Source organism: Hyla sarda, chromosome 1, assembly GCF_029499605.1.
Source record: "Hyla sarda isolate aHylSar1 chromosome 1, aHylSar1.hap1, whole genome shotgun sequence".
In the NCBI taxonomy this organism is placed as follows: domain Eukaryota; kingdom Metazoa; phylum Chordata; class Amphibia; order Anura; family Hylidae; genus Hyla; species Hyla sarda.
Window position 1 is genome coordinate 403,038,260 of NC_079189.1, and position 14,069 is coordinate 403,052,328.

The 14,069-nt window shown below is 39.2% G+C and overlaps 1 protein-coding gene across 2 annotated transcripts in view; it reads left to right on the forward strand.

Annotated features, from left to right (window-relative positions):
* The window catches only part of LOC130277570 (ubiquitin carboxyl-terminal hydrolase CYLD-like), a 64,318-nt gene that overhangs the window by 13,874 nt on the left and 36,375 nt on the right, over positions 1–14,069 (forward strand). For both annotated transcript variants that reach the window (XM_056528275.1, XM_056528279.1), the window contains exons 4-8: positions 1,343–1,408; positions 5,609–5,877; positions 8,660–8,828; positions 8,919–9,060; positions 13,532–13,654. In XM_056528275.1, coding sequence (XP_056384250.1) covers positions 1,343–1,408; positions 5,609–5,877; positions 8,660–8,828; positions 8,919–9,060; positions 13,532–13,654 — 769 coding nt within the window. The remainder of the gene's footprint in view (positions 1–1,342; positions 1,409–5,608; positions 5,878–8,659; positions 8,829–8,918; positions 9,061–13,531; positions 13,655–14,069) is intronic.

Consider the following 14,069-nt stretch of genomic DNA (forward strand, 5'->3'; position numbering starts at 1 on the left):
CTATCGTGCAGAAATGGTGGGACTACAAGCAGCGGAAAAACTTCCTCTCCGGGAAATTTAACCCTTTACATGCTGCAGTCTGTGTACCCAGCCTTGCTGTGCAGCTTGGCTGGGTACATTGTACAGGCTGAATACACTGCACTAGAGAACTAGTACAATGTATTATACCAGTGAACTGGTGATTGCTGTCTGTTCCCTTGTGGGACTACTGAAAAGTAAAAAAAAAAAAAAAAAATAGTGTATGTGAAATAAAAAGAAAAAATAATCCCCCCCCCCCTTACAAACGTGATCATACCATGTATGTTACTTTTTAAAATTTATGTTTTATGTATAAAAAGGTAAAATATAGTTGTAATTTTTTTTTTTTTTTGGAGGGGGGCTCCAAATGGAAAAAAAAAATTACAACTATATTTTACCTTTTTATATTCCTTTTTATACATAAAATATAAATGTAAAAAAGTAACATACATGGTATCGCCACATTTGTAAGGACCTGCACAATAACATTATTTTATTTTTTATCCACAAGTTAAACACTGTTTATTAATAATAATAAAAAACTATGCTTCAGGTATTTTGTTAATCCACCTCTTACAAAAATAGAAAAGTTATAGAACTTGTATTGTGGCGACACTTATTATAATTTTTTTTTAAAATGTATTTATTATGGCAAACTATGTGTAAACTCTGGTATCGCTGACCGACAGAATGAAGCTATGTTATTTTTACCATATGGTGAACAGCATTAATTTAAAATAGAAAAAAAAATTGAATGACAAAATAGTATTTTTTTACTTTACCAGGTAAAATTTTTTTTATATAAACTTACCAATAAGATATCTTAACACTAAAATGGTGACCTGGAAAAGTACAACTTGTTCTGCAAAAAATAAGCCCTCATACGGCTTTGTCAACGTAAAAGTTACGGCACTTGGAAGGTGACAATGGAAAAAACGCAACAAATTGCTTGGCATTAAGCACAAAAGGTGTGCCAAGGGAAATGGTAAAGTTAAATTACTTTTGCTCCCTGTTCCACTGATATTTACTATCTGCTTCATAAAAAATTTGAACAGTCCAACAATTTGTGTGTTAATAGTTTAGTTAGTGTGTTTGTCGATAATTGTTACTTAAATAACAACCAGACCACATTTTATTAGTGATCAATGCAGGGGTTCACTTACTTTTACTTGCAACTGTAAATCATTCTTAATTGCTGACCACTGTTCCCTCATACTAGCGATCAGTGAAGGGATAATGTGAAATTCAATGATATGGATATATATTTTACCGGTAATAACCAGTTGTTACAACATGTGGCTGATGTTTGCCCTTGTTTCTGCAGATGTAACACAGTCAGGAGAAGAAAGGAGTGTGAAGCGTTGTGCTACAGAGGAACATACTATACAAGGTATGTAGTGAACAGATTTAGGATATACAGTTATTCTCAGAAGTTTCCACACCCCAGGAAGAATTGGTATGATGTTTGCCATTTTTTTTAAAAATGGTAATGGATTCATTTTCATACTAAAGGTATTTGCCAGAATACCAGCCAATGTCTTTCTTTGTTGGATTCTGTAACAATTCTAGTTTTGGGTACAGTATATTGTTTGTTCTTGCAGTGGGGCTGCCACTTTGGATATAGCTTTTGAGGATTACTTTTTCATAAATTAACCACTGGATAACAAACAAACACTGTTTGAGTGCCCCTAACCTGGCGTACCTATGTTTTTTAAAGGCATAGCTGACTTGCCTTGTCAGATCTGTTATCCAGATATCGTGGCAATTCAAGGAAACTCAACAGAGCCCTCAGCTGAGTCTTGCCACATCTATATTGTACTCCTGCTGCTTGTCCTGGGCTACTGATGTGACTAGCCCTCATATCTGGGAGCTGTCCCACTAGCACCAGTGGACCTACCTGGTGCTTGCAGCTTCAACAACCACAGAGCCCACACATACTCTGTGGCTTCATCTGGGCAGATAAGCTCCAGCTATGGTTTTCTTTGTTCAAAATCTGTCTTGGTCATATGGGCGAAGTGCACAACCAAGGTGGAAAGAGCCACTATCCCCAAATGTGCAATGCCAAAAACAAAGTTTATAGCAACATAAAAAATTTAATGAATGTTCGCTTATTTGCACAAATCTGCAGTGTGGTGCTGTATTTTTGTGAGCACATACATAAATTAGATTGACAATAATAAATACATCGGTTCAGGTTCTGCACCCTGCTTTATTTCACTACATGAGTGCGGCTACTTTCTGCTTGCTACACCCCTAAACAAACTGTAGCAATAAGGGAAATAATAAATGTTCAAAAGTATTTCTCTTTTCATTCGTCCCCCTACAATCTCTTTCTTTTCTCCTCTCCTCCTGTGTGCTCTATTTTTCTGAAATATGTTGTGTCATGATATGGGAGTGTGAATGGGACATAGGGGTTGAGAGCATCTCCACTCCAGATTGGCAAAAATAATTTCTGTTGAAACTTAAAGGACAACTGCAGCGCAATATACACTTATCCCCTATTATCTACAAGATAGGGGATAAATGTTTGATCGCGGGGGTCCGACCGCTGGGACTAACCCCCCCCCCCCCCCACGATCTCCCTAACGGGGCGCCGTAGTGAGCGCTAAGGCGCGTAGCGTCGACCTAAAGGTCGACGGTGACGCCCCGTCTCCTTCCCGTCCCAATACAGTTCTATTGGGGGAGGCACGAACGCTGCCTCCCCGCCTCGCCCATAGAGATGTATGAAGGAGGCGTGCCGGCCGCAATATCATGCTGTGGCCGGCACGCCCCCTGCACAGGACAGCCGCGGCCCCGTACAGGAGATCACAGGGGGTCCCAGCGGTCGGACCCCCCGCGATCAAACACTTATCCCCTATCCTGTGGATAGGGGATAAGTGTTAATCACGCTGCAGATGTCTTTTAAGCTCCCTATGGCATGCTCAGCTCAGGAGAAGAACTTTTAAAATACTTTCAAGGTAGTACAGGTACCCAACAAGCTAGTATCATATATTTCCCTCTGTATCAGAGCTGTGTTGGCACTGTAGAACCTAGGTGGGAACTATGTTGATGTCTTAACTTGCCTTGACTTTCAGACCCTCTTTGGCTTAGGAATACACTTCATTCTTGTTGACCTTCTTCCTTGTATGACCTCTCTTTCCCCAGTTTTTGCCTTCCCTTTTTTCACCTCCTCCTCTCTCTCACTCTTTTCTCTGTCTTCTCTTTTCTTTTTCTTGCACCATGTTCTCTTTTTTTACTTTTTACTCCCTGCAACTCTCTATATGCTCCTGGGTTAGTTCCTCTCCACTTTTGTGAAGCTTTGGTTAGTTGCCTACACCACGCCTCCTATGGGATCCTGCTGGAGGGCTGCAGTACATTTTTTTTGTTTAGCGTTTGTTAGTGTCTCTTGCATTCCTCTTTTCTGTCTTCCATTATACTCATTTTCCTCATCGGACTGTTAAAGGTGTTCTTTGTTTTATTTGCTGGTGTTTCCTTTTACTATGTCTGTTCACTGTCCGTATGCGACCTGCATGTATTTTTGATTGTTTGTTTGTTTTACCTTCTTTGAAAAATTGTGAATAAACATTGGTTGAGCAAAAGTATTGTGAATTTCTTGTGTATACGCTTATTCTGTATTTCTTATACTATTTTACATCAATGACAGCTTGCACTCTTTTGTGATACTATTGAATGAGGCCCTTTATTTTTTTGGTAAAGCTGCTCGTTGCTTTTATCAAAAGCCACCAGTGGATGTATATTCTTCTCCAATATTTCATCAAGATGGTGTTGTATTCATCCTGCTGTGCCTCTCTATCAAACACAACCCCCAAAACAGCAGTGACCAACCCAGATACTTCATGGTAGGGCTGGTGTGCAATGGCCTTGCATAGATATGCATAGTATAGTAAGGCTGGGTTCACACCACATTTTTGCAATACAGTTCCCATGTACGTTTTCAATTTGAAAACCGTACGGAACCGTATTGAAAACCATATGGCAAAAGATGCATCAGGCTGTGTCCGTTTTGCATTCTGTCCGGTTTTTTTTTCAGGTCAGGTTTTTTTCAGATCCTGTATGGTCAGTTTTTTTTTCCTGTACCCAAAACCTTAACCCAAAACGGTTTTTGGTCCTTGTGAAAAACCGTATTGAAACGTATAAGGGTTTTTTTAACATGGGAGTCAATGGGAACTGTACAGAACCGTGTGTACATACGGTTCCATCCGGTTTTCACTATACAGTTTTTGACTTTGAACAGGTTTTTTTTCTTGGAATTTCAATCAAACCAGTGAAATTTTATTCATAATGGAATGAAAAGTTAAAAACCTATGTTTTTTTTTTTTTTCTTTTTTTTCTTAAAAAATGAATTCAAGCAGATATTACTTTTCAAACCGTATACTGATTAAAATTTGTACACGTTTTGATACAGTTGAGTCATGTTTTTAGGAATCAGTTTTTTATCAAAAACTAGGTGAAAAAAAATGACATCAAATGATCTGTAGTATCTGTTTGTAAAGTCTGTGTTCTCTCCGATCACACACTGGAGCTCCTGAATTGCCAGGGTTCCTTGCCTGCAACCGCTGCCCTTCGGGCCTTGAGGACTATATCAAAGCAAGTGTCAAAGGCTGAATGCTGACCTCATCTCTCCCCTGTCTCTGCATCCGCCGGGCTCCCGAGTCCTGCTGTGCTGCAGGCAGAGCCAGCTCCCATCAAGACACAAACTGCCAGATATACCTTGTCAGCAATTTATGCCGCCTGCTCCGCTGCATTCCACTGCATTATATAGCGGACTGGCCCCTCCCATGAATACACGCTGTACAAAGCTTTAACAATTTTATCCTTCCTAAAAATGTAATCTCTCATATTTTCCCATGTTTCAAAAAAATAAAAAATATGTGAAAGTGAAATTGTCAAATCTATTAAAATAAAGTTAATAAAGTGATAAAATTACCAAATTCCTTAATTTTTTTTTTTGTCATGATATATCTGAAAGAAAATTAATAAAAAGCTATCAGAAAGTCCCATCCCATCCCAAAATTGCTTTGATATAAACAGATCACTGCACAAAAACAAACCTACACATTGCCCCATATACCTAAAAAGAAGAAAAACTTTTACTAGCCAGCATAGAGAAATTTTAGGCTACATTTCCACACAGGTTTTTTTAGGCATTTTTTGAGCCATAGTCAGAAGTGAATCCAGAAGGAAGGAGAAGTAGAAGTCCTTTCTTTTATATTTCCCATTTCTTTAGTATACATTTCTGACTTTGGCTCAAAAATGGCAGTCCCCCCCCCCCCCCCCCCCCCCAAAAAAAAAATGCCAAAAAAAACCTGTGTGAAAACCTTGCCTTAACAATATTTTATTTTTATATAAAATGGGGGTTACTCTTTGCAGGTAGCGTAATCTGCATTGTATTTACAGGATCTGATTTTAATCACAATAAAAGCTGTAATAAGAGTAAAAAAAAAAATGTTGCATGCTGCATCTACTGCTCTATAGATATGAACATATCATGTACTAGAATAAACAAAAAAAGTAGTAATGCCTAAACAGCAGCTTAGTATTGTATTTACTGATTGAATCAGACATTAAACTTAAATTTATATATTTTTAGCTGAGGATGACCCACAACCCTTGACCAAGCCTCTTAAAGGAGATGAGGCACAAAACTTAATTCAAGCTTCAGAAGATCATCCACCTGCTAGCCTCTACTGTCCGCCCAGAAATTTCAGCCCCTCCAGTCCATCTGCTGAAGGCGAGGCTCTAAGTAAAGGTCTTGAACTGAATTCTATGGTTGAAGTAAATGATCCTCCCATATATGGAGTCATACGGTGGATTGGGCATATCCCAGACTGTGTAGAATCTATTGCCGGACTTGAAATGGTAAGGGTTTTACTGTCATAGTTTTTTCCAAAAATATCTTTGAACAGAAAGATTATAGGTTTTGCATAATGTGATCATGGTGAATTTTATTATAGTGAAATGTGAAAAATTAGAGAACAGAAGTCGCAACGCTATTTGAGGAGTAATCAGTTTTTTTGTTGTTGTTTTTTACCAGCATGCCTATTCTGTCAGGTATAAAAAATAAATAAAAATAATAATAATAATAATAAACATTTGCTTACCTCCCGCCACTCCCCTGGTGCTTCCTCTTCCTGGTTCTGTGTGGTCAATACGTCACTCTGCAGCTCAGAGAATTGCTGGTCACAACAATGTCCTGCTTTTGCAATGTGACGTATTGAGCCCTGGCACCAGGAAGAAGACCTGGGCCGGAGCTCATTATGTCACATTGCTCATAATGTCACCCAATCACTGGCCGAAGTAGGACACCACTACGGCCAGCAATTTGCTGAGCTGCAGCATGACTTATTGATCCCAGGGAACACGGAAGAGGAGCGCATCGGGGATCGCAGTGAGACAACGCTGGCATCGGGGGAGCGCCGGGAGGTAGTTGCAGATTTCAGTGTAAAATAACTGCACACAGCATCAGATCTGCAGCTTCAAAAATGCAACAGGTCCTGTACATGTTAATATACCCTTTAACAGTACTAAATACTAAAATATTGTATGATTAATAATAAAAGTAGTAATTACAAGTATAAAACATACATGTAGACAGCACAGACTTAGATAAGTACAGCTGGCTGTTAAAAAGCTTTTTGGCTTACTTATCTCCAAAATGTTAGGCCACAATTCTGGTAGAATTTTTGTATGCTCTTTCACATGCAACCCATCCTGTGAGGCCACACCTTTTGGCTTAACCATGCCTCTTATCAAGTCATAATAAATGGGTTGCAAGTCATTTTGCAAGATGGCTTTTTTTTTTTTTTTGGGTGGAAATTATGCCAGAATTGTGGATCATTTGTTATAGTAAATCTTTCCCACAGTCTACTGCTAATTTGATTTCCTTTCTAAAGTTGTCCATAGATTTAAATTAATTGATCCTCCTGTCCAGAGTCTGCCAGCAAAGTAATATGAAATTTTATAAAATTTCATATCTCCTTATGTTGTCTAACAGGGCTGGATTTTTGATTGGATTTTGGGTTTGACTTTTACCTGTCTTTTTATTTTCTGCCTATTGTAGAGAATCACTAATTGGCACAAAACCTATAAACTATGGAAGCCCCCTATAAAATAAATACTTTATTATAGCCACTTAAAAATTCCAAAGTGCTCCTAAAAATATGTGCGTAAAAATACAAAGCTTTGTACCTCTGCTCTTGACAAAGCCAGTGTTGGGCGATGAAACGTCGGGGGGTCCTCAGTCCTATAGTTTTAATAGCAAAAAGTGTGATTAAGAAAGAAATATGGGAGCAAAATAATGGAGTATGGGTCCTAACAGCTGTCCAGTGTGATAATATGGTGCGATGGCACCTAACATTGGATAGTGACAACCGGACATAGACCTATCTCATGTGTGATATATGAACCAAATTTAAAAATGTGTGATATATGACCTACTTTGGAATTATTTAGTGTATATAATAAAGTATTCATTTTAAAGGCAGGTTCCTAAGTTTGAATAGGTAATCAGTCCCCTGGGGGCTCTTTTGGCCTTTAGGGGTTTTGTGCTAATTAGGTGGGACTCACTAGGGAGTCTTTTTTGAGTTGTATCTATTGTAGAGAGTCTTCATCCCTTTGGTAAACATTTTATGCTTTCTTATGTCTGTATCTACTTTAAACGGCCGTCACGCCCCCTCCCATAGACATGAATGTAGGGGGCGTGATGTGACATCACTCTGGGGCGTGGCCATGACATCACATCCCTGTTTCGGGGAGAGCAACCGGCACAGAATGTCGGGGGCTGCACCGAGATCGTGGGGGACCCATGCGATCCTACATCTTATCCCCTATCCTTTCGATATGGGATAAGATGCATAAAGCCGGAAAACCCCTTTAACCTCACTCATTTTGAAAAATGAGCTTTCACAATAAAATCTTTAATAAGAGTTTAAAAAGTGCTATGTCAGACATAGATTCATTTCGCTTGGCTGCTTTTTCTGTTGTGTGTGAAGCCAGCGACCTAATGATGTTATTGCCACACGTGTGTGTAGATTGATCATCACACAGATCCACATCTTGTGTGTCAGGCTGTGCTGTGCTGCACTGGATGGGGCGACCAATGTGTGTGAAGGAAATAAGTCACCTCCCACCTTGACACAAAGGATCCTGGGGATTGTAGTCTGAGGGAGGCCACAGAAACAGAACGTAGCCAGTTCCCATAAACCAGCAGTGTCATGGGGGACACAGGACACAGCCATTTACCATTAACAAAAGCACAGACCCTTGGTAAGCATGTCCATAACTGTATGACACTCAATTACTAAAGTCACCTTATGATGGATAACCCCTTTAAGCTCTGTGTCCATTTTTAATCACAAATCATTACAGTCAGTGGCAGCATGATAAAGGCCAGCAAGGGACAAAATAACTCTTTTACTCTTGCAATCAGTAGGGTTTTCAGGCCAAGGCCCCAGCGATATTATCTTCTGACAAATCACACAACATGTAAAAAGATTGAGAATTGTGCACCCAGAATGCTTGAGGAATGAACGTTTTCACTTTTTGCATGTTCATGGCAAACTGTGAATGGATATGCAGTGCCCAGGCTTGTGAAAAATATGACATATTACTTATTAACACTTAGTAATTCTTTGACTCTCAGGAGGAGGAACGTCCATCTGCCTACACAGATGGGACATACAGAGGGGTCCGCTACTTTCAGTCTGGACCCAATAAGGCTTTGTTTGTGAAACTACGAAACTGTCGTCCAGATTCCCGTTTCTATTCTTTACATGGATCAATGAATCAGATTCAAAGGTGTAACTCTATTGGTAAGTATTCCAGGTCACTGTGCTGGGTTACAGTTCTGCACATATGATGAAGGGTCTGACCTGTAGTTTCATCCTATTTGTTTATCTCAGCTTTCCGGGAATACGCCAGTAAATGTGTAGAAGAAAACACTCCACCGGCCATGGACAATGAAGCATTAGAATGTCTGACAGGATGGAAGAAAGGAATACAAGGGCACTGTAATTCCTGCTATTTGGATGCAACACTTTTTTGGTAGGAAATAATATTCCCATAAATTCTGGCCTTTTATTCTTTACAGAAGCCAGGGACTCACACACATAAACATAAAAGGGGGCTTGAGCCCGTGCCCTTTCTCCGTACCTGCCCTTCGATGCCCTATTGACAGGCATATTTTTGTGATTTGCTCCATTTTGCACAAAATTGTGGTAACATTGCGGCAAAACTGCAACATTTGGGGCAAATGCAGCAGATTGCAATAATATGAATGTTGTCCTATAGCTGTTTGGGCTGTACAAAGCCCATAGAGCATCACAAACACTTGCAGGACCTTTTAGAACCTGTGATGACATCATCAGGTGCTGAAAGGTCCTGCAGGTGGTAAAAGGGAAAGTTTGATGGGGAGGAGGGGAGTAAGGTATAGAAACCAATGTATTTGGGATGGGGAGGTCACAGGGAGCAGTATATGTGTGTGAGTTGGTGGCAGCGTATGTAAGATAGGGCCCACAGGGAGCTGTGTATAGGGATCAGTATATTAGGGCAGTGTGTGGAGAGGGGGGGCTGTTTTTGAATTTTGATATGGGATATGAGGACACAACATTCTTTATTTATTTTATTTTTTTTACATTTTCATTTTTCCTCCTCGCCTTCTAAGAGCCATAACTTTTTCAACCACATTTTTACCATAAAATGTATGATGTGGAAATGAAATATTATTATAAGCAGTTTTGCAACTTTTGTGGGGTTTTGTTCTTATGTAATGCACTTTATGGTAAAACTGACATGTTTTCTTTATTCTGTGGGTCAATATGATTTATAATGATACCCAGTCACATGCTTTTTCTATTATTGTACTACAGTTAAAAAAACTCAAACTTTTCAGACAAAATAAGTGTTTAAAATTGCCCTTTTCTGACCCCTATAACATCCCTTTTTTTCATATCTAGGGCTGAATGAGGGTCTTTTTATTTATTTTTTCTCCATGACCTTTAGTTTTTATTAGTACCATTTTATTTTATTTTTATACTGTTTTTTTTAATTAATTTCTTCTAGCATATGATGTCACATCACTGTGTGTATTATCCCTGCACTGTGATATCACTGTGTGTATTATCCCTTTTCTGTGACATCACTGTGCCTATTAACCTTGTTCTGTGATGTCACTATGCATATTAACCCTGTACTGTATTGTCATTGTGCACATTATCCCTGTAGAGTACAGGGTTAATATGCACAGGGATATCACAGTACAGGGTTAATGCACACAATGATGTGACAGTACAAGGATAATACACACAGTGATGTGACAGTACAGGGATAATACACACAGTGATGTCACAGTACAGGGATAATACACACAATGATGTCACAGTACAGGGATAATACACAGTGATGTCACAGTACAGGGATAATACACATAGTCATGTCACAGTACAGGGATAATACACAGTGATGTCACAGTACATGAATAATACACACAGTGATGTCACAGTACAGGGATAATACACAGTGATGTCACAGTACATGGATAATACACACAATGATGTCACAGTACAGGGATAATACACAGTGATGTCACAGTACATGGATAATTCTGTGATGTCATGGTACAGGGATAATATACACAGTGATGTCACAGTACAGGGATAATACACAGTGATGTCACAGTACAGGGATAATATACACAGTGATGTCACAGTACAGGGATAATACACAGTGATGTCACAGTACAGGGATAATACACACAATGATGTCACAGTACAGGGATAATACACACAATGATGTCACAGTACAGAGATAATACACAGTGATGTCACAGTACAGGGATAATACAAACAGTGATGTCACAGTACAGGGATAATACACACAGTGATGTCACAGTACAGGGATAATACACACAATGATGTCACAGTACAGAGAGAATACACAGTGATGTCACAGTACTGGGATAATACACAGTGATGTCACAGTACAGGGATAATACACACAGTGTGTCACAGTACTGGGATAATACACACAATGATGTCACAGTACAGGGATAATACACACAATGATGTCACAGTACAGAGATAATACACAGTGATGTCACAGTACAGGGATAATACACACAGTGAAGTGCCCGTTTATTTATTTATTTTTTTGCTTGAGCCCCTGCCCTCCAAAAGGTCTGTGCATATCCCTGTTCATAAACATATCAACCTGTAAATTATAACCACAGTACTGTCAAACCAATTAGGGGCCAACTCAACAGGTACAACCTTTTAGCAATATGCTCTCTGGGTCTCAGGTAGATAAAAAAAAAATCCATATCAAAAACTGAAAAATAAGCATCAGTCTCCAACTGTGCAGTCCACATACCATTTTCATACAGTGCACATTACAGACATGCACCCAAAGACAGGTTCCAGCTGCTTTGTGTGGAGACTGTAACAGTTCTTCAGACCTCAGTTGTAACTTGTCTTTGCCTGCTCCAATGCCTCCTGGGTGTATGTCTGTGCACATTTGGAAACAAATGGTATGTGGACTACACAGCTGGGGAGTGCTACTCGATTCTCTACTTTTCATTTGGGCAGTACTGTCAATGACTGTACAACTGTCTAAATGAAGTGTACTATGACATTACGTTTTGGATGTTCAAATAAATGGAATACTTTTGGACTTAAAGCCCTTTTTGTTAGCAAAAATAGCTGGAACATGAAACACTATATGATTCCATCCACATTCTATAAGTTAAAGGGGTTCTTTAATTCCACATATTAATTACCTATTATCAGGATAGGCCATCAATATCTGATTATTTGGGTACTGACACTGTGTAGTGGTTGTTTTGGGTTACTGCAGCTCATCTTCCACTGAAGCGAGTGAGAGCTGAGCAGAAGTAACCCAGAACAGCCACTACACAGTGATTAAAGCCACGTTCTTCCGGCTCCCTTCAGCTGTAATGCTGTCCCAAACCGCTGAATAAGCAGGGTGCCTGGTGTCCACACCCTGCTGATCCTGATGATAGGCAAGGAACCCCCTTTAACTTTTGTACTGGTAAAGTGTAATATTCATAGTGCCAGACATTTGCTGTGGGCCCCAGGTCTTGTAGGACTATAGGGGGAAGAGTAAAAATGCTTTATATGCGGTTGACAAAAAGGAAACTGAATGGAAAAACTACCAAATAGTTATTTTTAAGCAGCAATATTTCTTTGGAGCTATACTGCACCTTTTTGTACACCCTCCCCCCCAAAAAAAAAATATACATTTTGAGACATACAGAATTATTTCTGGCTTATTCCATATAAATTTGACCCAAAAAAAATTGTGCATGTTCCATTTAGATGTGAAATTGTCCAGTGCATCTCAGAACAGCCTCCAAAGTCTACTTCCTGGCATCTATAAAAATGTATTTTAGATCACTGCTGGGCCTTTATTAATAATTCATGTATGTTCAGACTATAAATGGCTTTTTGTATTATGTGCTATTATATGGCGGCATTGCTTTTATCAGGTTAAAATTTTTATGGACTGCCTTTTATATTTTCCTAAACGATCATTTCTGGGTTCTTTATTTTAACTCAAAGAATATGATATCATGGCAGAAATGACTTAATTGGTATATATAAATGTTTATGTACAGAAGTTAGAGCAACATAGATTGCCTGAGAAATATTACTTCTAAATTGATTAAAAAAATGGGTATATTTTTAGGTGAAAAAAATGCTATTGCCTGTGTGTCTCTATGAGGAGCCCAATTACAAGAAGGGAGGGCAGGACAAGCAGGGCTCTGTGCAGGCTCCTGGCTTGTCAATCAGCCTGCTGTGTGAGCCGGGGGTATGTCATAGACAGGCAGAGCCCTGCTTGTCCACACACACTTCCTGTATTTGGACTCCTCACAGAGACACATGGACAATAGCTGCAGGGACAAAAATATACACATTTTTTAACCAATGTATATTACAACTATACATATAATGGTATTATCTACATTATATACAAAGTGTTTGTTAACACTTGAAATTGTAATTCCTATTATAATGTATTCATACATTATGGTAAATGCATCAGTCCCAGACTGACACACTGGGCTCTGTGCATCAATTATCGAGGGGCTGAGAGGTGAGGGTGAGTGAGGAGGTGTGCCATAATGTGGCACTTGAGCAGCTCGGCTCAACCTCATTGACACTTGGCTGAGGCATGAAAAGGTGATTATTATTTTTTTTTTTACTATTTACTAAGTGTGACAACCATCGTTAGCTCCAGGTAAGGTACAGTTTGCTTTTTTTTACCCTAAGGCTGAATTTACATTGCAGAATGTCCATGCGGAATTCCACACGAATATTCCGCACAGACATTCTGCAGCAACATAGTTCCATTGATTTCAATGGGATTCTGCTGCTCTGTTCACATGTCAGAATCTGTTGTTTGTGTCTCCACTTCTTAGCAGCAAATACCACTGGCGGATTCCCTTTAAACTACTGAATGACCTTTTATAGTTTGTCTTTATTGTTTAATTGTGTTTCAGCATGTTTGCTTGTTCTTCTGCGCTGGACACCATACTTCTGCGCCCTCCAGACAAGAATGACAGCGATTCCTACATTGACACGCGGGACCTGCTGCGCACTGAGATAGTCAACCCTTTGCGCAAGTAGGTATAGATAAAAAAAACTGATTTATATGTAAATGTGTGTTTAAGTCAGGCTTCACCTGACACATTTTATTAAAGGAGGCCAGTTATTGTATGGGGAAAAGAATAGGGAAAACATATGCAATTTCCTAATATACATTATTAGTCCGGTTTTACACAGATGTATTGCGGACACAATTCCTGGCCTGATGACCCAAACTGCTATTGTCAGATCTGCAGTCAGGCCAGGATTTGTGGCCATAATACAGATGCAAAAATGCATCTGTAATATGGTTGTGAGAAATTGGTCTTGGTGTAAATTCCTGTTTGCTATCAGTGAGTGAACGCACTACAATATTAGGTTTTGCTTCATTATAACTAGTTGAGCACCTGTGTCATTTGGATTGGTCATGAAAAAGATTTTTAGAAAAGAATG